Raw genomic sequence first — 23,978 nt, 5'->3', positions numbered from 1 at the left:
CTCCCTCTGCAGTGCTGGCCTGGAGCTGGTTTCATTCTCCAGCACAGACATGCCCTGGCCTCAGAGCTGCTGAAATAGGGAGGCAGGGAGGGTGACATTTGTGAGTTGTTTCTGTGGCGCTCCCAAAGACTTGCCCATCACCTCACCCTGTGTGTGAAACTCCAGAAGGGTCAAGGACAGAGCAGAACAGGCAGCGCCTGTGGCTGCTTCCAGAGAGAGCAGGAGTGGGCTGAGTCCTGCTGGCAGAGCTCATCCCTCAGGCAGGTAGAGCTTGGCTCCTGTGCTCTCAGCAGCACTGTCATTCCTGGAACTCGGCCTTCTTTGTGGCCATGACCCCTCCCAGCTGCTTTGTCCCACACAAGCCTTGTTAAGCAACAGGCAGAGTGGAGGTAATGAAAGTTTTTCCAGAACCTAGAACTTTGCTTCTGCAAAATTTCCAGTGAATGTGAACTTTGCTGCACTTGGAACCAAACACAAATTATTTATTTCAAATTTTTATTTTTCTGAGTAAAGTTCTACACACACATCCCACCTGTGTATGAATTGAGTAAAGCCTCCTGTAGCAGGCAGGCACTGAAGTGATGGAGATCTTTTTAAGTCAGCAGATGCATATCTCAGGGGCCTAAATAGTTAATTCATTATTCCTTGAGGATGAAAGTAAGGTTGAGGGCAATCTCAACAAGGTTTAACAGTGACAACAAGAAGTTTTGCAGTCCACAGGCTGCTTCTTGCCTTGCTGTGCCTGAACTGTGATTTGTGTTAGGTGTTGTGGCCCGTGTTCCTCCAGCGTGGTGCACTCCAGCACAGTCACTGCAGGGAGCCCGTGGGGACTCCTAGGCTGGAGGTGGGGTTATGTTGCTGGATGGGGTCAGCTCCTCATGGCTCTTGGATGTTGGGGTGCCAGGTGTGGATGGGCTGGGGCTTGGCAGGAGAGCCTAAAACATTTACATTTACTGAGCATTAAGTGAGCATTTCTCACTTTCCTTAGCCTGTCATTTTCAACCTTAATTCAAGCTGTGGTGTGTCCTACTTTTCCCTGGGGCAGAAGCAGTGCTAGTAGCTTAGCCAGGCAGTCCCTCCATCATTCCCAGCACAGGATGTTGCTGCTGAGCATGTCCAGGTATTTATTTATAACTTGTATGTACCAGATTTCATGTTAGATACCGAATCCTTGGTACATGTGCAAGGTATCTGGCAGGCAGCAGATGAAAGCCCTGCAGTGGGAGCTGCCCATGGTGGCGGGGCTGGGCGGGTTCCCAGGGCTCCTCCCTGGCTCTGCCCCGTGCAGGTGCCTCCTGTCTTCTCCCTGTGCCTGGCCGGGGGATGACGCGTGTGTCGGAAGATCCCTCCTCCTGTGGTTGTTGGAAGGAAAGGAGCATTTTTCTCCCCTGAAGTCACCTCTTCGGTCCGAGCTGCCTGGGCCCAGGATGTGCCCGGGAGCTCAGCCGGTGCTGCAGCTGCAGTGGCACAGCTGCCTGGGCTCGGGGCAGCTCTGGGGCTCCACTGCTTGCCTGGCTTCTCAGCAGAGCACATCCTACAGGTATAGCAGCACCTGTGTGAGATCACAGGCTGCAGGCAGTGTGGGAGCACCTCCCCTGGCCAGGGGCACCTGCAGGTGTCTGACACAGCCCCTCCACAGCCCTCTGCTCTTGCAGCTCTTACTGCAGTTTGGCTTCTTGTTTGGAGCTGAGGCTTCCCTCCTTGTTTGTTCTCCCTGCTCCATGGCAGTGGGTGTCCATTTCCCTGCCCCTGTGCCATGGATAGGCTGCAGGTGTGGGGAATCTTGTGTGGGGCTTGTGTAGAGATGGTTTTCCTGTCTGAGAGAAGAAAAGGGGATTTTGTAGTGGCCCAGCGTGATGTTCGTCCGCCCTTTTCCCAGAACTGCAGAGGCAGGGAGGGAGTCATCTGTGCCATGTGTTAGTTGTTAATTTTAGCTTTACCATAACTCTTGCTGACAGGGCTGGGTTGTTTCCTACTGTAGGCAGCATGTAGCAGTTATCCTGGAGATACGGTGGGGCTGCAAGACAGTGAGGCTGCAGCTCACCCTGGGCTGTGGTGCTCAGGCTGTGCGTTCTCCCAGCTCACACAGCTGCTGCCTGCTGGAGCTGTGGCCACGTGGTACCATTTCTCTTGCATTTGTGCTGAACCTTCTAGGTTATAAAAGGATGGCTTCAGGCACAGGATGAATTCCACCTGTGTCTGAGGTCAAAGCTTGGCCCAAAGGTGGTTAAATATCTGCCATGACATGCATGGCATTTATCAGTTCCTTTTCCTAATTCTGGCTGCCTGGTGAAGTCTGTATGAAGCAGCAGCCTGTGCTGGCATGGCCAAAAGAGCATTGCTGGATCTGATGTACAGGTCCCAAACTGAGCTTCTTGTCATGCACACGCTACTACAGGGAACTCTTACAAGTACCAGCAGGCTGAAAAATAGGTTGTTGCTGATACCTTTGTAATTATAATGCATTGCACTTGGTGTCAGGTCTAGAGCAAGGTCACTGAACACATCAGAAGGTCCCAGTCTGATCTGCTGTGAGCTCCCCAGGAGCTGTGCCTGATGCTGTGCAGTGATGGAGGCTTGCCTGCCTTGTGTCCAGAGATGATGTCTCACTGATGTGCTCAGGCTCAGTCAAGTGGACTGGTCAAAGATGTGGGGAGCACTGGCCATGTGCTGGAGTCCAGCAGGGAGTCTCTGGGAGCTCCTTCTCTTCCCAGTACCATTTTTGTTATGTCCTTTGTATGTCCTCCCCGCAGTGTTTATTCAGTCTCTGCTCTCTGTTTGGCTCAACGCTCTGTGAGGGTGTGACCCTATCTCCACCCCAGCCAAGGACTGCTGCTCCTGCCTCAGCCAACCTTCATGGCAACTTTGAGTAAATGCAACATCTTGTAATGTAATTTTGTGGGTAGAGACACCAGATCTGTAGGAGAGCTGATGACCTGGTCAGAAACACAGCAGCTGCTGTGTGGAATATGTGGGGTACAGCTGACTGCTCCAAATCGAGCTCTCAGGAGGGGCAAGGAATCATATAAAGGCAGAAGTTGCTCTGAAGTCACGTCAAGGGAAGTGTCAGAAATGAGACACGCTTGCTCTGCAACAGAACATTCTTCATAGGTGGTTTAACAAGCCCTGGAATTAAATCTGGGGAGGGGGGAAAGTGATGTAGCTGTTATGTCAGGGCTTCACAAGCCCGCAGTGTGCAGTCTGGGCTGGGACTGGTGGAAAAGCAGACCTGAGCAGCCGTGTAATCAGGGCTTCTCCTTGGCAGTTATGAGCTCACACTAAACTCACACTGCAGCTGCATATATATTTTCCAAAATACACTTTTGGAATTTTACATACAATTTTTTTAGTATGCTAATCATCTGTGTGGTCATTCCTTCCTGCAGTTAATGACTGCTCTCTTGGAGAAAACAAGTTAACAAACTGACAGCTGCTCCTAACAAATCGCTTGCTTGGAGAGGCCAGTGCAAGTTTAGCATCCACAATAAATCCTTCTTTTACTTCTGATGGTTCAGTGCAGCAATGTCAAAGAAATGAGGTAATAACTTGCATTTATCAAAGCAGTTTGGACTGTAGTAGATCTGTGCACAAGAGCTTAGAGACAGAATTGCCAGAGTTACAGACTGTGGGTTCCTGCTCTTTGAAAAGCTTTAAGTGTAGATGGCAAAACGTAGCTCAGTCAGCATAACCTGCCAGCCAGATTATCAACAGCTGCCAGGGCTGGCATGAAAAGGCAGGCAAGGAGTGTCCACGGGGCTGGGGAGCTCTGAAGGAGCTTCCTCTGTCCCCATGGCCAGGAGGGAACCAAGACTTGGACCAGAGCGTGGCGCTGGGGTGGCACCGGCTTGTTCCAGGTGTGACCCTGGTGCTGTGCACCCCTCCTGGGCAGGTCCCTGCAGAGCCCTGGGGAGGTGTGGGACAGCGAGCAGCACCCTGGGCTCTGTGCTGCTGCCTGGAGGGAGGAATTCCTGCAGCTGCTGGCTCACAGGACACCTCTCCCAGGCACGGTGTTCACAGTAATCAATGCCCATCTCTGATCAGTTAACCTTTAACTCATGGCAAATAGAAGATGTTGTCCATAACATTTGGTTACAAATAAATGAATAGACTTGGCAGCCTTGGATAAGGCAACAAATGTTCTGAAATTCCCATTTCTTGTGTCAGGGCTGAGCTCACCCAAGGGCTGGCATTTTCTTAAGAAGTTTGCAATAAACTGATGGATCTGGTTGACAGCTAGTTTCTCACTAGGTTTAGCTTGGGTAACTCTTAAAGTTGTAGTTTTTACTTCCCCAAATTTCTGAGATAAGGTTTAAGAGTTTTCAAAAAATTAATGGAAGTATTCATTTTTGAAATTTATCATTTTATTTGACATATAGTCTCGAATGGCAACACTGTTCCAGAATGTTGAGCTAGCTGAATGAAAAGCTAATCTCCATTCATGATATGAAATGAGGGAGTTAAAGGTATAAACACCAATAAACCCTGTGACTTAATGAGCAGTCTTTACATTTCAGTATTGGAATTTGTAGTACAGGCAAACTGCTTTTTTACACTTGCCAGTATCCCAGTTAATCTGATCACACTCCACAGCTCATACTGATGGCTGTGTTGATACTGTTTGAACGTAAGCAGTTCAGTTCTAGAAAGGGTGGTGTGTTGCACTGGGCTGGCATGGCCAGGTGTTGGTGCTGGGGTGGCTCTGTGAGAAGCTGCCAGAAGCTTCCCCTGTGTCCACAGAGCCAATTCCAGCGGCTCCAGGACGGACCTGCCCCTGGCCAAGGCTGGGCCCCTCAGGGAGAGCGGCAGCACCTCTGGGAGCACTTGGGAAGGGGGAGGAAATCCCCGTGGAATTGCAGCTGGCTGAGAGCAGGGAGGATGTGTGAGAGGAGCAGCTCTGCAAAGCCCAGGGCAGGGCAGGAGCTGCTCCAGGGGCTGGAGCTGAGCTTCCCCCACTGAAGGGGGCTGTGACCCCTGGAACTCCACACTGGAGCAGCTCCTGGCAGGAGCTGTGCCTCGTGGAGAGAGGAGCCCAAGCTGGAACAGGTTTGCTGGCAGGAGCTGTGACCTCACAGGGGACCTGGGCTGGAGCAGCTCCTGAAGGACTGACTGCACCCATGGAAAGGGACCAGGCTGGAGCAGCTCCTCAAGGACTGCAGCCCATGGGAAGCTCTCAGGCTGGAGAAGTTCATGGAAGGATGTCTCCCAAGGACGAGAAAGAGGGATGCCTGTTCATGATATGCTGATCTTCCTCGACTGAACTTTCATTTACTTACATAGAATGTGCTCAGCAGGGGAGAATTCTGGAAGATAAAAGCCTCGTTTTGTAGTTCTTCAGTTCCTAGGTTCTTAGGTATATTAGCAGTTTTGTTGGTGCCAATGATTAATGCCAAGCTTGTGCATGCACTTCTAGAAACAGAGCCTCAAACAACACATGGAACACAGCAGTTTCTTTAGAGGTGTTTGAAGCAAAAAATCTTCATTTTTATTTTTTACTGTAGTATTTAAAAAATATCATCGGCCTTGTCTTCATGGACTGTCCTGCTAGGATTGAGTAGCAGCCTGTGGACACTCAGAGAAACTTAAAATCAGTAGTCCCAGTTGTGTGACAAGAGGACATGCATTTCTTAGAGTTTAAGTTCTTCTTCATAGGAATACAAAACCAAAGTGATCCTTGAATCTATTCCCTTCCTTGGTTTGAATTTAGAGAGGTTATGCATAGGTAGAAATAAATTCACAGGCAAAAAGAAAAAATCCAAAAAAAACCAAACCAAACTTTGAGGAAATAGCTTTAAATACTCCCCAAAACCAAACCATCCCCAAAAAACCCTCTTTGTAGAGCTTACTGAAATCGTGACCTTCCCTGTGAGTTTGCCATGTGTAGGGCTGACCTCTGACTTGTTGGCTCCTGGTGCTTTGGCCTCCTGAGGACTCCATGGGAGTCCTCCCTGGCATCCCCAGGAGCAGGCGTAGGCAGTCAAGGGGACTTCCTGAGCCCACTGAAGCACAGCTGCCAGCCTGGATTCCTGCCCTAGGACCAGAGTGAGGGCAGAGGCTTTGCTGTTGGGGGTGTAAGGTGCCAGGTTGGGTTGATGAGGTTACATCCTCTGTTCACAGGGAATTAAACAATTACTAGATGTGACTGGCAGTTCCATTTTCCCAGGGGCTTTCGCTGCAGACAAACGTGCTTGGTGTTGTGTTTCTGGAGAAGGCCAAGGAGAAATCTTTTGGGCTTGGACTGAATTGTTGTTTTATCAGCGGTTGTTGAATGTCATGTGGAGGAGCACTTTGTTGTGAAGGTCTCACTGAATTATTTCTTGGGCTGGCGGAGTTGTTTGCAGAGAGTGTGTGGATTTCTCTGTCCTTTCTGGCTGCACCTGCCTCCTCTGGGTTTCTGTCTGCAGCCAGCCTCAGTCTCCCTGCATTGAAACACCAGCAAAGCCTTGGCCCCCCCTTAATTTTGGGTTGATTTCCATGCACTTGTTTCACTGCAGCCGCCTGCTGCTCTCTTGGGTACTTGAATCTATTCAGGGTGAGGAGCTCATTGATTTAGGGTATCAATGGTGGGGGTATCCTGAGTGCTGTGAATCAACAGCCTGGAGCCGTTCTTAGGAGCTGTGGAGGATTTTAACTTTGATTCTCTTTCTGCTTTGTAGGTATTTGTATAAAATGTGGAAAAGGTGTGTATGGAGCGAGCCAGGCTTGCCAAGCAATGGGCAACCTCTATCATACCAACTGCTTCACGTGCTGCTCTTGTGGTAAGTCACATCTGCCATGCCCTTGTGGCTTCCTTTAGCTACCCGTGTGCAAGTGAGACCTCATCCTGCCTGCTTCCCCAGGCAGAATTCCCACACAAGGCTTCAGCTTCAAAAGTTGTTTTTTATTTGCCATCTGTAAGTGCTCAATGGTGTTTTCCTAAGCAGCAGCCCAGAAAAGTAGTGTTGGGTTGTTTGAAGGGCTGCATTTACAAAATGGCTTCAACCTGGCTGTTAGGGGCACTATATGCTTTAAATCACTCATGTTTATGGAACTGTAATGTGCATGTATCATTTTTATAGGAGAAAAAAAAAAAAAGGTAAAATTTGTTTGGCCAAAACCATGTTTTTGTCACTTTCTATTTGCAAATGTAAGTCTAGTCAGGCACGTGTATTTGTCATTTCTGTGTATGCACAGTGTTCAAAAACTGTTCACTTGTGGTTGAATGTGACAAGAACAAATAGAAACTGTGTGTTGAAATGTCTTATGCTATTACAAGATTTTATTTTTGTGGGGGAAAACTGGACAATAAATCACTGTTTCCTCCTTCTTAGGACCTTTTTAGGTTTCCCTTTTAATCTGAAAGAGATGTTTCTGTGTGTGATTTGGGGAAGTCTTGGCTTTGCCAGGGGAAATGGAAAATTCAGGGCAGCATTTTCTGAAGTGTGCTTTAAATCAGACATTATGAACTTAAGTTGGAGAGTTCTCAGTGTCTTGTCTGTAACTGCTGAGAGCTCACAAATTCCCACCAAGCTCAAGGGAAGTGTGAGAGCTCGATTTTCAGGAGTCAGGTAATTTTTCTTGTTTTATACACACATCTAGTGTGGTTCCGTATATATGAAAACATTTGCCTGGATATTGAAGATCTTGTTATGATACAAATACACAGCAAAAGATTTATTCTGAGCAGAATGGGCTGAACACAGATTGTTTCTAAAAAGGATTAATTAAGGATTAGAAAAAAAGTAAAATATTATAAAATGTTATTGGCATAGAACCAAATCAGTTGATAATCAGAAGAACATTGTAAAGTTCACTTCTGACAGGAGAAGTGTTGTCTTTTCTCCTGAGATCTGTACTGATAAATACTGGTTTAAAGAAGCCTTCAACCTGAATGTAGCATTTAGTGACTTTTCTGAATGACTCTGGACCATTATCAGCTGCAGGGTTGAACTCATTTCAGACCCTCAGGGATTGCTCATGACTTTGCTCAGGTCTGACAGTGTGTGAGTTAGCTGTTTTGCTGCCTCCCAAAGTGAACAGCATCCTGCTTAGCAGAGGGTTACAAAATAGGTTATCAGATAATGTCTATCCACAGCATTAACCTAACCTAATTGCATGGGTGAATTCCAGCTTCCTCTGTGGGGCAGAGATGCTGTTTTTAAATACTCAGGCTGCATGTTTGCTACCATGGGGTTCTGTATGCAGGTCACTGTTCCTTACAAAAATGTATTTTAAAGCAAAATACAAACACAACTCAATTATTTAAACACATAACCAGCTTTTCTGACTGTTCTGGAGAGGTGTGTGTGGCCCATGTTCACCTACCATGGGGCAGTTTGAGACATGTCCACTTGAGGCATTGTTTGCCCCACCCTTCAGTGCCCTGGAATTTGGTGATTCAGACACCTTCCCGTGAGTCACCCCAGCACAGGGAGATGCTCCAGGTTGTCTTCTGAGCCTCTCACTGTGCTGCTCTGGGCTGGAGGCCCCACCAGTGGGAAGGGCTTGGATTTCCTTCTGTTTGCAGCCTCTGCTATAACCCTGTTGGCAGGGGAGAGTTTGGGCACTGGAGAGGGGCCCAGGGCACTAAAACAGCTGAGCAAAGCTCAAAGGGTGAGTCCAGAGCAGAGCTTTTCCTCTCAGCTCAGCTCTGAAGTAGGATCAATATGAGCCAGCTGGGAGGAGGGTGTTGCATTAACCTTTTTGTTTCTCACTGTATTTTGGGCTATGCAACCCATGGAAAACCCAGAGAGGTTCAGTACAGTGCCAGTAGAGCCAGAGCCTGGGACCAAGGCATGCAGGTCCTGTCTGTGGGAGCTGCACCCTTGAGAATGGTGCTGAAAAGGCTTTGCAGGAGCTCATGGACAAGCAACCAAATGGAGACTTCTCACAGGACTGCAGTTTATGACCAGGGAGTTCATTTTGTGACATTGCTGTGACCTGTGTGAGAATCCTGAGCTGTAGGTTTGGTGCCCACCTTTAAATGGATGAGAGTAACCAGAGAGGGCCCAGAAGAACTTCAACAGATGATTAAAGGCTGGAGAAAAGCTAATAATGAGAGCTCAATGTATTTTGGGTATCTCAAATTATGGGAGGGTCATGTGGCTGGAGCTTGTAAGTACATGAACCATAAAACAGCATTAGAAAGTGGTCTCATATGTACTAGAGACAAACACAGGAGAAATCTTTCCTGGAGGCTGAAATTACACAATCCAAATAGGAAATCAAAGACAGTTTTTCTGCAATGAGGATTATTAACTGCTGGAACAAAACAGCAAAAATGGCAGATTCTGTATTCTTTTTTGTTTTCAAATTAAGACCAAATGTCCCTTTGGAGGATGTTTTAAGTTGAACCAAGCTTTAGGTGGGTGATCATTAATGGTCTTTGTTAGGCAAGGGGTCACAGCACACACTGGTGCTACTTCTGAGCCTTTGACAGGAGAGTGGAGAAGCCCCTTGGTTCTCTCTGCCTGAACCAGTGTGTGTGCTGTAGCTCCTGTCCATGTTTATGTGGTGCATGGCAATGGCTGGACACCAGGTGCCCACCACAGCCACTCCATCCCTGCCCTCTGCAGCTGGATGGGGAGAGAGATAAGGAGAGGCTGGTGAGTCTGGATAAGGACAGGAGAGCTCCAAAAAATCTATTAAGAACCATATCAGAGTACTCCCAGAGGTGCTGCCGCTCTCCCTGAGGGGCCCAGCCTTGGCCAGGGGCAGGTCCATCCTGGAGCTGCTGGAATTGGCTCTGTGGACACAGGGGAAGCTTCTGGCAGCTTCTCACAGAGCCACCCCAGCACCAAAACCTGACCATGCCATCACTGCACAAACTAGATATGTGAGAATAGGAGCACAAGATTGCCTTTGTTTTTAATCTGTCTTTTTTTCCCTCAAATAACAAGAATGATCTGAGCTCACCTCCTGCAGTTTTCAGTTTTACTTTTAGCTGAATGGTTGTAGAAAATAAAAGGCAGTAACCAAAGAAAAATAATTCTGCACTTGAAGATATCTGATTTAGATAAGTGTTCAATACTTAACCAGTTACAATTAAAAAAATAAATAAAATAATATTTCAAACCCTTGGGAAAAGTTGTGGTTTGGTGACCACTCAGGCTGAAATGTGATAATGAATGATGGAGCCTCCAAGGCCTCATTTCATCACTTGGCAGTGAATGTTTTCAACTCAGCAAAGACAAGTGCAGTTGTGCAGAGAAGTGGAAATTCTGCCTGTGTCAGAGCCCTTTCTTAGGCACTTCTTTGAGTTTATCTTCAGTTCCAGTGTGCCAGGTGCCATCTGTCTGGGTGTCCTGGTTGAAGAGGGCAGCATGTGCCAGGACAGGCCTTCCCATGCCTTCCAGGAGCTCCCAGTGTCCTTTCCCACTCAAACTGATGTCTTGAGAGGCTGACCTAGAACAGAGGCTAGATGGAGTTAAGAATAAAGCAGGGATTTATTAGAAGGCCTCCCTGGATGCACCTTGGGCAGCACAAGAGCCCAGCAGGGCTGCACCCAAGGTGAACCAAAATGGTCACAAAATGCACGAGCGCTCACGGGGTCTCTCACTGTGATCAGTTCTGCTCCATTTGCACATTGGAGTTAATTGTCCAATTACAGCTTTAGCCCAAGTCTCATCCTTCTTGTTCTTCTCTCTTCACCCCATGTTGTTTGTGCTCTTGGGCCTGAAATCTGGGTGGTTGTCCTTGGTCCCCAGCTAGAGCAGGAATTGTTTTGTCTCCCTACTCTGTGAAGAGAGCTCACCAGCCCTTAATATGAAGCTCAGAGTTACACACTAAAACAGCACACAATCTGAAAAATACAAAAGCCAAAACCTGAGGCATCACCCCCACTGTTTATCACATCATTGTTGGGGGGTTTGTGTTGCTTGTAATTAAGAGGAAACCCAAAACCAGACTCTCAGCTGTGGGCACATCTGTGGGGGCTCCAGCCTCGCCAGTGTAGAGGTGTAAGGATGGACTGGGGGTTATTGGGGTCTCCTGCAGTGAGGATAGTTCCCTCTTTGAGGACATGGATGTAGAAAGATGAGAAAGTATTTCAGGTACACAGTAAATAAACAGGAGACTTATGTCCCCTCTAGATCTTTTAGTAAAATGTCTCAGATGGTAAATCTCTTAATTGTCTTCTGAGGTTCTGGCAACATTGGGAAAAACCCTCAGTAATGTATTGATTCAGAGTTGTACAGGATCTCCTCAAAAAAAGGATATTTCACCAGTAAGCTGAGATTAGAATTAAAATAGAAAGGAAGATTAGATGATTTATTGGACATGTTTTATGTGCTGCTTTTCTGCCTCTCCTTGTGTTCAGTGGGCGCTGGATGCCTGAGCCTTGCTCCTGTAACTGAGCAAGCTCAGCATCTCAGATCCTTGCTCTGTCAGGAGATTTTTACCAAATCTCTGTGAACTCCTTCAGCATTCTGCCTAAAGCCATGCTCCTCAGATAGGTTTTTTTTAGAGGTCGGTCAAAGAATTCTCTTCAGGTAAGGCAGAAGCCAAAGTGATCTGATTTCCTGAGATTAAGTATTTCAATGTAGATCTTTATTCACAATCTCTTAGAAGAAACAACTGAAGCTTTTTAGGATGGTTTTTAAATGCAGATTCTGTCTCAGCCCTGACATCAACATAATCTCTTTTAGGCCTTGATTCAGCAAAGCATTTGGATGTGTTTAAATATGTTATATTAGTCATATGTAAAATTGCTTTGCTGAATTTTAAATAACAGATATTAATTCAGGCAACAACATAATATGTCCCTTCTGTTAAGTACGAAATCTTGGCTTTGGCAGGAATTCAGTTGCAGATTTTGCTTATGGAAGACAAGAGCTGAAAAATATCTGCCTGAACAGCTCTTCATCTAATTTCTCTTGATAGTATTTCAGAGCATGACAGGATTTCTTGAAGGATAATTGCTGTAATGCCAGACTGCTTGTGTGATCTAGGTGCAGGTGAACAGTTGCAGGAATTAATGGACTCTGGTTGATACTCTTTAAAGAAGAGATTTTCCCAGGTGCCTTCAGTTTGCAGATCATAATGTCATCCACGGTGTCTTTTCAGGCTGAAAATTTTAATCCAGTGGCAATGATGGCAGAAACTACAGTAAGAGGAAACTTTACAATGATGAGTATCAGTTTTCTGTTTGTAACTCGGAGGGTGTGAGGGAATGTGCTGTGGTCAGGGAATGAGCTTTGCAGAGCTAAGAGTTGGAAGGCTTTACTCTCAAAGCTGAGATGTATTTCACCATAAAAACCAGGAACATGTTCTGCTCTCCTCTGTGGAAGCAAATGCTTGAGCATGCCATTCATCTTTAGTTGGAGCTTTTGCTGCTGGTTTTCAGCACAGAAAATCATGAGAAGTTCAACCAGAAGCTCAAAGCAAACTGTGGCTGCATCCAAAGGGATGCAGCTCTCACCTGATGGCTGTTGGCCAGCCCAGAGCACTCACAGGGGTCAGACAGCACTTCAGTTTGGAGGGACAGCTGGTAAAGGTGTCACAGTTCAGGTGATGATGGGCAGTGCTGCTGCCTTTTTCAGCCTTCACAAGCTCTTCCAGGTCTCTGGGAGGGCATCCCAGGGAGGGCTGACAGAGCTGCTGGTTTCAAAGGCCCAAGTGGGACAACCACAGTGGGAATATTGTTACTATTACATGAGGGTGTGAAGAGCAATTCTGAACCAGCCCGTGCCCCCAGCTGATGGCAAAAGGGAGTCAGTTCATGGCCACAGTCACTAGCTGCCTTTTCACTTCTGTCTGAGGCCACTCAGTGCTCCTGGATGTAGATGTCTATTAATAGGAGGTTGCTCATGTCCCAGAGAAGTTCCTTGTGACACTGGAATTGGTCTTTTGCGTATTTGCTGCCCCAAGTTGAACCTTTGTTTGCTCTTGGTGGCAGTAAGGCACAGAACATCTTAAGGAAGCTGTGTCCCTTTGGTGTATATTTACAGCAGTTGGTGAGTTTTTAAAATACCCAAATTCCCAGTGGAAGGTTCATTTTCAATTCGTATTTGTTCCATCCCACAGTGTATTTATAAGTTTGGCATGAGTTGCTGCATCCAAATTGCACACTGCCAGTACTTGCTTTGTAGCTGCAAATAAAATTGTCTGTAAATGTGACTTTCCCATAAAATAAAACAAAATTCAGTGTCAAATCAGTGACCTCCACAGTGTTAGAGTTGGTAAGCGCAGTGGCACAAATGTGTGTGTTTCTGTCAGTCGTTCACCCTTGGTGCCTCATGGCTGACTTTTCACTGATTTAGTTGCAGGTTCAGTATCTGTTCATCCTTGTGCAGTTCTGCAGTCACTTTGTGCAACTCTTCTGGGCATCCAGAAAGTTGGAAAGGAAAGCCAGCAGAAGCCCTGGAGGGAGAGGGGCACGTGGGCTGTGCTGGAAGGGCTGTGCAGTGCCAGGCTGCTGGGTAGCTCCTGTCCTTGTGCACTTTTCCCTGCCATTGTCTAACCACATATTGCTGGACTGGAGCAGGCTGACACGTTGGGGTTTTTGGTCTGTAATCCTGCAGAGGCACTGGTTAATAGCTGGTGCTCAGGGGCCAAGCTGAGGAGTGGCTCAGTGCTGTGCTGGGGAACATCCCTCCCGACCCCCTCAGCTCCCACCCTGCTCATCCACGACTCTGGCCCGTGCTTGGAGAATGGAACCTGTGGATGAACTTGGAGAATGAAACCACCTGGATGTTTGGTGGTTTCCAGGCTGTGACTGGAGCTGGCAGCAGGTCCCATTTGGAGATGGGATTCCCAGGAAAAGCTGAGCACTGTGCGGAGGCAGAGGTTGGGTGGGAGGAGGATTTGGTGTCTGTGCCGCTGGTTGTGTCTCTGAGACAGCTCCTGCTGCTGCTGCAGGAGGGCAGAGCTCTGCCTGAGTCACTCTGCATCCATGGGATGAGTTACAGCCTGTGCTCGGCCCCACACTTCCCATCTAACACCTATCAGGCATATGGATAAAGCCATTCCCAGTCTGTCTGCAGCAGCCGGCCCAGCCCACCCAGTGCAGAGCTCAGGAAAGGGAGGTGCTCCCTTTCCTGTAAAGAGGCAGTGCATGGCAGAGATGGCAGCTGCCCTCACATGGTTTGGGCTCCCCTCTGCAAGACTGAGCCATGGCTGAGTCTCAGCAAAGGAATATAATCTTAATTTAAATGAAAAGTCAGACTTGGATACCAGCACATGTAAGAGCCCAAGTACCTTTGGGTACTGATTGCTAGAAAAGTGTTTTTTCTTGATTCGTGGTTAGTCTGATAATATCCCGGGCTTTAGAACAAAAACAATGGGATGGAAAAGGGTCATCAGAAGTGCTTGAGATGGGTTAGACACAGGAAACTCCACTTTATTTAAAATTTATGTAGTTGAGTTTTACATTTTGGAAGGCATTTTGTATTTCTCTGCATGGCTGTCTGTTGTCCCAGGTAGCTCTGGCCCAGCAGGGCACTGATCTGTGCGCTGGGCTGGAAATAAAGCACTCCATTGCTGGGTCCCTTCTACAGACTATGCTGTAAATATTATGTCATGAGATGTTTTCAATTCTGTGACTAACTTAAATTTAGTTCAGCTCTGGGAAAGAACCTGGTTTTTTAGGGGTGGCTCATCTGATTGCTTCACTTCCATGGGGACATGCCAGATATTGAAGATGCTTCTGTTTAAAGCTTTTTTTTGGTTGGGAGAGTGTGTGTCTTGGTACAATGCCACTCTTCTCTTCAGCAGCAGTGGTAGAGCTGGAGGCTCCGCTCCAGGGAAGGGTGCTGGGATCAGTACCTGGCTGACAGGGAACTGGGAACTGCTTCTCTATTTCTGATGATCAGAGGGCATGTGATCAGTAATTGGCTGGTGGTTTGTCTCTGTCTCCTTGTTTCCTTGAAGGGCTGTAATTGCATTCTGCTACTAATGATTCCAGCATGAAATACATGGTTTTGAATGGGTGGGGGTTGCCTGGCAACTCATGAAGGAAACTTTCTTCTGTGTTCATTGACTGACCAGAGATGTATTCCTTCCACAACATTTTTGTACTCATAATGTGGAACCATTCACTGATAGCACCTGTGATCCTTTCAAGGACTGGAAAATACATAAAGTACAAAAAATATGCTCTAATTAACAAGGTTTCTCTGTTTTTTATTTCTGTAGAAACTCCAGAGAACCTAATCACTTCTTTGCATAGTTTTGTGGGTCTGAAATGTCACCCTGTTTTCTAGAGTAACACGTTCTGGTCAAATTTCCCCATTTCCTTCATGGCATCTTTTATGTGCGGCTCTCAATGGTCTTCTCTGAAACCCACATCTTTTGGGTGTTTAGTCTTCCCTTCTACTCTTTTTTTTTTTTTTTTTTTTTTACTTTCTTACTTTCCCCTCTACCCATTTAAAATGTTTTCTTGGAACACACCTCAGTTCCTACAAAGGAAGAAATTTCCTTGGGCTGTTGAGTTCGTCTCTCAAAAGGGAAGAAATCCAGATAATCCAGGACAGAGCACAGGCAAGTCACTGACATTGTCAACAGATGTTTCTGTTTCCATTTCCAGGTTCTGTAATCTTTAATTGTTACCAAAAAACAGGTGGAAGGAAAAAGTGGCGAAAAGAATTAATTAACGGAGAAACACAGAGTTGGTTTCCTGTAGTTCTGTTGAACTGTTTCTCCTGTATGTTGTCCCTATATATTTTGCCAAGTGAAAAAAATGCTTTAGAGTGGCGTCCTTCATCTTTACTCATCTGAAAACTAAACCTTCAAACTAAATTCTGAAATAATTTCTTACGTAATACAGATCATCATCAGTTCTTCAACAAAAAGTCAGTTCCATGTCCACACATGCAATTAATCAGTTTTGTCCTTCAGCACTTAGGGAATCCGTTCTCCTGCCCACAACCAGCTGATGGTTTCTTTCCTGGTGCCTGTCTCAGTACAAACACATTCAGGTTCTTGTGTGTTTGGCCTGTCCTGAAGCCATGGATCTTCTCCTGGAATTTGGGTGACTCTGCATGTTTCCTTTGCCCTGGAGTTGATCTCACCATTGCTGCTCTAGACTGACAAGGTGTGGTCTGTGGGCCACCAGTACTGATTGTGTTCCTGGTGTGTTGGGAGGACTGAACTTCAGTTTTTGTCTCTGAGGCATCTTGTGGGAAGTTTTCCATTCCCCATGTGTTGTCTTTTTCTTCTTTGTGCCTTCATTTGCTCTGATGTGTGTGCTCTGCTACTGAAGAATTTAAACTTTCTTACTGTTTTACATCTTTTGTTTTCCATCTCAAACAGGCACAGTGGATGACTTTAGTCAAGATCTTAACTTGCATGTCAGCACCTTTTTCTCCAGAAAATAGCGAGCTCCTCTGGCACCGTTTGAAATCTTCCTGTACCCTGGTAATTTCCCATTTTGATTTGTTATGCATATCTTTGGCTTTTCCTGGAATTCCCAGTGTCTAAGGACTGCTGGGAGCTCATCATCCCCATATCAAGGAGTCAGGATTATAACACCTTGCAGCCATGGAAACTTCAGTCTCTCCTTCCTCACCAGCACACCTGCTTTCCTAAACTTCAAAATAGTTTTCTATTCTTATTCCTGTTACCTGATTTCCCGCTGTTTCTAGTCTTGGACTTGTTGCTGTTGTTCCCTGGTGGCCATGCAGGGACAGGAGCTCTCCTCTCCTGCCAGGCCAGCTCTCAGTCCAGCTCTGCAGGCCCAGCCTAAGGAGGACTGGAGCTCTTAGCAGAGGACACAACATGATCAGGAAATCTGGTATTTGCTGCTTCTGTTGCCTTCACTTCCCGTGCTGCCTGAGAGGGGGGCTCTGGCTTTGCTCCTCAGCCATGACCCCTGTCCAGGCTGCGGTCCAGTCTCATCCTTAATTCTTGTTAACTGCTTATTTCCAGGGACAGCCGTCTGTATGGCCTGCAAACACATGAAAGCTCTCACCAGAAAGCAGCCTGGGCTTTACCTTGCAAATTCATTTTACAGATCAAAGGTTGCCACTCTTCACCTTAAGGATGCTTTGACTTCTTGTGAGTCTAGAAAAGCTCTTTCCCATAAGAATCTTGCCATGTACAAAACAAAGATTTTTTTTTTTGCTAAAGTTTGTCTTCATACTTACAAAATATGCCATTGCAGCAGACTTCAGCACTCTGTGTTTGAGGCTTTCTTCTGGCAGAGGATATTGGCAAATGACAGAGGAAAAATTCTTAGCTGAGAGGATTGGTAGGTTGGTGGTCACCAAGGGGTGGATCAGCCCAGTGAGGCAGAGGAGAGGGTTTTGCTCCACTTGCTAAGGCTTCCTTATCCTCTTGGACAGATCACTTCTCTCTGGCTTGGCCCGTGTGGACATAATCCTTCTCACCTCCCTCACCTGTGCTGCTTTCAATGTGTTGACATTGTATGGAGATCCTGAGGTTAAAGCAGTGGAGAAGTGAGAAGTTTTGTAAATCTTTCAGTAATTATTGTTTTATCACAAATAGATGCATTTGCTGGAGGAAACACTTGCAGTGTCTGGCAGCCAAACCATACAGCTGCTACTGCATGCTACTGAAACTAATTACTTGCTCAAATAATGCGTATTTACAGTTTATGGGGGACCAGTTTGAGGATTATATATCATTAAATAAATGGACTAATGCAAGATTTTAAAAAGCCTGCTTTCCCAGCACTGCTCCCAAGAGCCCTTAGTGCCTGGGCCACGTCAAAAGCGTTCCCATTCCTCTGTCCAAGCCCAGTGTTGTGTTTTTAATTTATTTTCAGTATCCAAGGAATGCTGTCTCCAGTATTCAGAGGACTCTAAATCGGATGTGAGACACAAATGCACCAGAGAAGCTTATCAGAGAAACAGGCTTGGCATAAAGCCTACATAAACAACCATAAATTTTTCTCATTTAAATGAGAGGACTCGGGAGGATTGGCCGATCATAGCAGCAGTGGGCTGGCCCTGGGCACCAAGGAAAGTGCTTTGGTAACCCCTGGTATTTGACATGACCTGAATGTTTTGCCTTCTTATAAACTTATTGTTAGAGGCTGACCAGCTTGGTTCTGGTAAATTCACTTCTACAGGTCAAAGTTATTTACCAGCAGTGGATGCTTTCTCCTCTCCTTGGACTTCTCAGGAAATTTTAGCTTGTTTTAACCCAGGTAATGAAGAGCTCTTGTTTCCAACCACCCCTTGCTGCCTCACTCCCTTGAAACACAGAACAGGAAGAAACTCAGTAAATTCAGTCTTGGCCAGAAAGTTATTTTTCTCCCTTGCTTCCAATAAATATCTCATTTCCTGAAAATCCTGACTTTGACCAAAACTTCTGGGACTTTCTAGATTTATCATCACTCAAGGCCAAATCCAGTTTCAGTTAGTGTTGGGGTAGTCTTGAGTTCATGGAGGGCAGTGTGAGCTCTGAGCTGGGCAGCAGGAGCTTGCTCCCATCACACTGACAGTAATCCTGTGGTTTGCCCCAGGTGAGTCTCTTCCCTGTAGCTGTATAAAAACCATGTAATTTTGCAATATGGCTTTGATTGTAAACACCATGCCAGAAACAGTAAGGAATTATTTTACTCTTTTTTTGTGACATTCCTATTATTTTACCAGCATGAACCCTACATGTGGATGCCCTGCACTGAGCTGACACAAATAAAAATAGGAAACTGCCACACTTGCAAACCTGATCCCACAGTCTTGAGTTAGGTACAGTAAATGCTTTCTGAAAGGAAACCTGAAGCAGACCCCGTTGTGGCCTCGCCAGTGGTCAGTGTCCAGTCCATTCAGATCCAGTGCTCCTCCCTTTCTAGAGGTCAATGGCTCCTTCTGGCAGCTGCCATCCAGGACTGGTGTCTGATGGAGCAGAGGTCATGTCTGTGCTCTTGGTGCTGGGCTGGAAATCAGTGCTGGGCTGTCCCCTAAACAGCCCCTCTTGTGTGCTGACCCACCCACCTGCTCCCTGGATTCAAATTGAGGTTATTTTCTTCTAGCGGTGGAGAGAGCAGGAGTGCAATAACTTCAGGTGTGGTTCTGTGTTCCTTGCCTGTCCCAAACATCCCTGCAGGCTCAGGGCAGGCAAGGAGTGAGGAGGGAATGGTGTTGAGGTTCCTCTGGAAAAACCCCAAGGTAAACTCCATTGCTTTTGAAGTAACTGGGGCCCTGCAAAGCCATTCCCAAAATCCCCCATGAGTGCTTTCTGCCTTGTGGTGTTAGGGGCAGGTGTCCTCCAGGCCCAGGTTTCGAGTCTGACGGAGACCCTGCCTCCCCTCTGCCTGTTCACGCCTTGGGATGCCGGTGGCACAGCAGTGCTGGGTGCTTGGTGACAGAGTCCCTCACTGCTTTGGGCACTGTCCTGCTCTAATTGTCTCCAAAGGCTCCTTTGAAGGGTGCACAAACACTGTTTTCCTTCCCCTTCCTCTCTGGGGCCCCGTGCACCTCCTGATTTGCTGTTATTGCATCTCGGCCCCATCCCTGGCCCTGCCATCCATCCCTGCTGCTCCCTGTGCCCCATCCCTGGCCCTGCCATCCCTGCTGCTCCCTGTGCCCCAGCCTGGGCCAGGCAGGCAGAGTCACCGTGTCTGGGGAAGGGCTGCCAGCAGTGCTCCCTGCTTGGGATGCCCCCATGGGCTTGGTGCTTTCTCCTCTCCACCAGCCCTCAAGCTGGTTTTTTCTTACCTAAACCCTTCCAGCATTAACCGTTTGTTTACCAAAGGCCTGTGAACTTGCACTGTGTTTGGAGTAGCAGTAGTAAAAGCGAATGATGAGCCAGGCAAGAAACAGGCAGGGAATTGGAGGAGAGGCAATTTGGAAGTATCTGCTGTAAGAAGAAGTAGCCTCAGCAGTGGCTCTGAGTCCAGCCAGCAGGGCTGGCTCTGCTGGTGTGGTGACTGTGCCAGCACACAGCCACCAATACCTTCCAGCAATTTGGGCTGTGCCTGTGCGGAGTGAAAGGTGCCCAATTTAGTGCATATTTAAAAGCAGTCTTTTAGCAGTTATTTTTGATTACTCACTGTTACATCTCAGCAGTTGTATGTCAGTGTGCTCTAAAACACAAGTGTGCCATGTCCTGACATTAAATTAGATATAATCACAGGACCTCAGTCACACAACTCCCCTGGCTGCCTGGGTACTCTGCACTGTTGCTCTTCCAACTACACTGCCTGCAAAATTTTTCCTGGAAGTAATGCAAATAATTTATTGAGTGAGTCAGTGGATTACTGACCTTAGGAACCACAGCAGTGTAAATTCAAGCCCAGGGAAACAATTTGCTGAATCAGTATTAACAGTGCAGTGGTCTCTAGAGCAGCAGCCTCCAAAGTGGGGTGCAGGCTCCCCAGACAAGTGTTCAGGATGATCCTTTTGGGTGCAGGAAGAAAATACTTCACATGTGGATGCAAATAATTTGTAAATCTATACATTTATGTGTATTGGAATGCATGTGCAAACATCTTTTACTGGTAGAGGAGCAATAGGGGAAGTCCCTTGGACTAGGGGAAGAAAGCCGAAAGAACACACAGCCACCAGAACTTGTTCTGCTGATTCTGTGAGTTATTTAACAAAGGAGAATGTATGCACTTGGGAAAATAAGGCTGGAAATCATCTACTTAATCTCTTAAGAAAATATGTAGGTGAGAGCCAGAGATCATGTTTTCTAAGCCTTGTTTTTGAAGGGATGTTATTTTTTATTACCGTGTTTAGATTCAAGTAGCAAATCACGCCTGTTGTTCCAGTGTGCTGCTCCGGGCCCTGCTGCGTGAGGCTGGGTCAGGGAGAGGGGCCCGTGGTGCTCTCTCTGAAGTCCTGTGGGCTTTGGGTGATGGTGGTGAAGATAATTTGGTTCCCATAAGAGATGGCAGCACAGAAGCTGGCAGGTCGTACAGTACCTGCACATTGAAACCTGGAGGAGGCTGCAAAATTTGCACAAAGGGGAAAGTCCTTTATCAGTGCAGCTCTGCAGCTGATCCCTTGCAGTTGTGATTAACTTCGGGATCACGGGAGCATTTGATGTTTGTGGTTTGCTGTATAGCTGCTTCTTCATATTTGCTTCTAGAGCCTTTTCCCCTTAGCCCAAATATTGGGCAAGTGAACAGGATATACATAACCCAAAACCCAGGGGAAACCAGAAGGAGTAACCAGCTTTGATAGGAGCATGGCTGAAGGCAGAGGTTTGCAGTGTCTTAGTCACCAGTGGCTGTAGTGGAGAGCTGATGTCTCATGCTGGGTAGAGAAGAGAGGAAGGAAGTGGATTTAGCAGAAAATTGATTGCATCTACTTGGGCTCTTTCCAGCTGAATCCTGAGTTAAGTACATTCATCCTGAACTAATCGTTGTGGAGAATTGGCTGAAATCTCACATACTTCTCAAAAGGAAAGCTAAGCATTAAAGGAACAATATCCTTATTGTACCTGAGTGCCAAAAGAAGTGAGTGTACTGTCGGGAGCTGTACCTATTCAGCCCTCTGGCTTGGGAGCTGCTTGTGGTTTTAGTACTAATGTGACCTATTGCAGGAAGCTGTGGTCAGTCCAGCACAAAATATCAAGGGCAACCCAAGGAGGGCTGATCTTTGATTAGATTTCAAATTGGCTGAGCAAACCCCAGTCCATTTCAGTAATTGAGTACAGCTATGATTTTCAGTTTTGTTTTGTTTACAGTAAAAAATACTGGAATATTGTCTAGAACATATATCTAAGGCCCTAGTGAGGTTTTGTTCCAAGTTACCAGAATAAATCTGAAGTAACATTATTAACATCAGTGTAATTGTTCACCAGCGTGGGCAACAGGAGAGTTGTTCTCTGTGCAGGTCTTTCAAATTTACAGCTAAATAATCTAAACTCAAAGAATGTCCTTCAAAACTAGCAGATGCTTTAATACTTTGTCATTCTGCATTTTTTTTTTTTTTCCCACTGTGTACTGTCCTCTCCAAGTTTTCTTTGTGCTTCTGGACCCAAGGACCACTCCCTGACACATTCTTCCATTGTCCCATGAAGAAAAGGTTACAGCTGTTGCTCGAGATGTCACTTCTAGGTGCTGTGGCTCTTAACAGTTTTGCTTTATTGCAAAGGTTTATCTCAAGGGAAGGAGAACTGAGCACTGTGAGCTTGATGTCAGCAGCATGGGGTGCCCTTGGTGCTGGCTGCTGAGCCCTCTCTGGACATGAGCCAGCCCAAGCCCTTGGCTGTGGAGGAGCAGCAGCAGCGCCCTTTGATGCTGCTGCGTGCTGACTCACACGGTGCTACCTGAGGAAGGGTGAACTCTGCAAATCCATTCTTGTTGTGAGACAGGAGAGAGTTTATGGAAATTGCTCATCTCCCTTGAAGCTGTCCTGCATGTTGACACAGGACTGGGCTGTGTCCACTGCTTTTGTTCAACATACTTTTTTGTACGCTAGGAGAAGCGATTCTGCAGCTCACTCCATGCAAACATGGCATTCAGCAACATGCCTGCTCTTCCAGCTCTTGTTCAGATTTCTCTTCATCTGCTTCAGAGCCTGGCTAAGCTGGGTCTTCTAGTTGAGGCTGAACTTGAATGGAGAATAATGACTTGCAGGAAAGAACCTGGTAGCAGTGGTGAGGGGTCTGCAGTACCCTCAGTCCAACAACCTTACCCAGCACGTGCTGGTTGTCAGGTGGAGCCTCCAGTGGGTTCTTGTCCTGCTCTGAATGTCCACATGACACTGAGGACCAAACATATTTTATTTCTTCTTCCTTTTCTTCCTTTAGTCTTATTGGAATAGAGTAGCATCTTCTTTTGGATGTATTCCCATAGGAATTGCCTCCCCATTGTTTCTCAGCAGCTGACCCCTCACAAAGGCTGTTCAGGACCTTGGGGCAGTGCAGAGCTCGGGAGGTTGGTCCTGTTTCCCTCAGGGAGATCACACAGTGTGAACTTTGATTCAGGGACTCTGTCCCATTTGTGTATCCCCTCACCTGTGTTGTACAAGGAAGGCCTGAGCGGAGTCTCAGAATGCTGCTGGATAAAAGCACCAGTTGTGCTGGAGATGTGCATCCCATTCATACCCAGGTGCAGCTGAAGTTTCAGACTGACTTACAGAGCTCTTTAGTCTCGTGGTGATGACTGCAGAGGCTGCTGTGTTCTCTGGGATGCAACAGAAGCTTGAGATGAGCAGAGGTTCAAAACAAAAAAAGGGAACAGTTCATACAATGCACAGTGAAACTGTGGGACTCTGCCACAGGGACCACTTAGAGACCAAAAATATAAATGATCTCATAGAGAAATTAGACAAATTTGAGAAGAATTGGCCCAGTGAGGATATTAAACATAATAGTTATGATGCAACCTGTGGTGCAGGAAGGCCTTAAGTGCTGGCTGCTGGAGGCTCAGAGGTTGTTCTTGGGAGCACTGCAGCTGTGTGAGCCCTGTTTGTAGTGCTCCTTCCCAATGAGCTCCCACTCCTGGCCAGACCTGGAGCCAGGGTGCCAGGATAGATGGATCCGTGTTGCCGACATCGTGTGGTTCTTGCCGGAGGCGGGATGGCTGTGTCCTGCCTGGAGGGCTGGAGTGGGCTGCACCTCGGGGATGGATTTACTCTGCCATAGAATGGGCTGGCACTTGGACCCTGGGACAGTGTGATAACACAAGTATTAAGTCCTGGCTTACAGGCAGCAGCTGGAAATCTTAAATTCTTTGCTGATAACGAACAAGAGGCTGTGATGGAATGGTGAAAGCTTCCCACAGTGGAAACTACCTTGGGGGAAGAGCTATACCCCCTGCCCTCCCGGCTTGTTGAGTGCTGGGGAGGCCTCTCATGGTGTGGTGGCGTTTTTCTGTGTTTGTAAACCCAGCCCTGGGGGAAAAAAGATTAAATTGAAGTACACTTGGAGCTTTATTTTACATTTTGTGTTGCCACTTGTTGGCTTGTTAAGTAATATATTTTAAGACATATGTTAATATATAGACCCAAAGTACCTGTTAGATCAATGCAGGCAGTTGTATTTCTGATTTTAAACATATACTTGGCTTATGTTTTTGCAAACCCTTTTTCAGCACAAGTTCCTCTGTTAGAGCTCTGTGGAAATAATTTATGTGTTAACCCTGAAAT

At 46.7% G+C, this 23,978-nt stretch overlaps 1 protein-coding gene across 2 annotated transcripts in view; it reads left to right on the top strand.

Annotated features, from left to right (window-relative positions):
• Nucleotides 1-23,978, top strand: part of LOC121331642 (WT1 interacting protein) — an 82,138-nt gene that overhangs the window by 26,706 nt on the left and 31,454 nt on the right. For both annotated transcript variants that reach the window (XM_041396251.1, XM_041396252.1), the window contains exon 2: nucleotides 6,654-6,755. In XM_041396251.1, coding sequence (XP_041252185.1) covers nucleotides 6,654-6,755 — 102 coding nt within the window. The remainder of the gene's footprint in view (nucleotides 1-6,653; nucleotides 6,756-23,978) is intronic.

The sequence above is a fragment of the Onychostruthus taczanowskii genome, unplaced genomic scaffold, assembly GCF_017590055.1.
Source record: "Onychostruthus taczanowskii isolate IOZ18803 unplaced genomic scaffold, ASM1759005v1 scaffold127, whole genome shotgun sequence".
NCBI classification, from domain to species: Eukaryota; Metazoa; Chordata; class Aves; order Passeriformes; family Passeridae; genus Onychostruthus; species Onychostruthus taczanowskii.
Note: the sequence above shows the minus strand (reverse complement) of the source record. Positions and strands in the feature narration are given on the sequence as shown.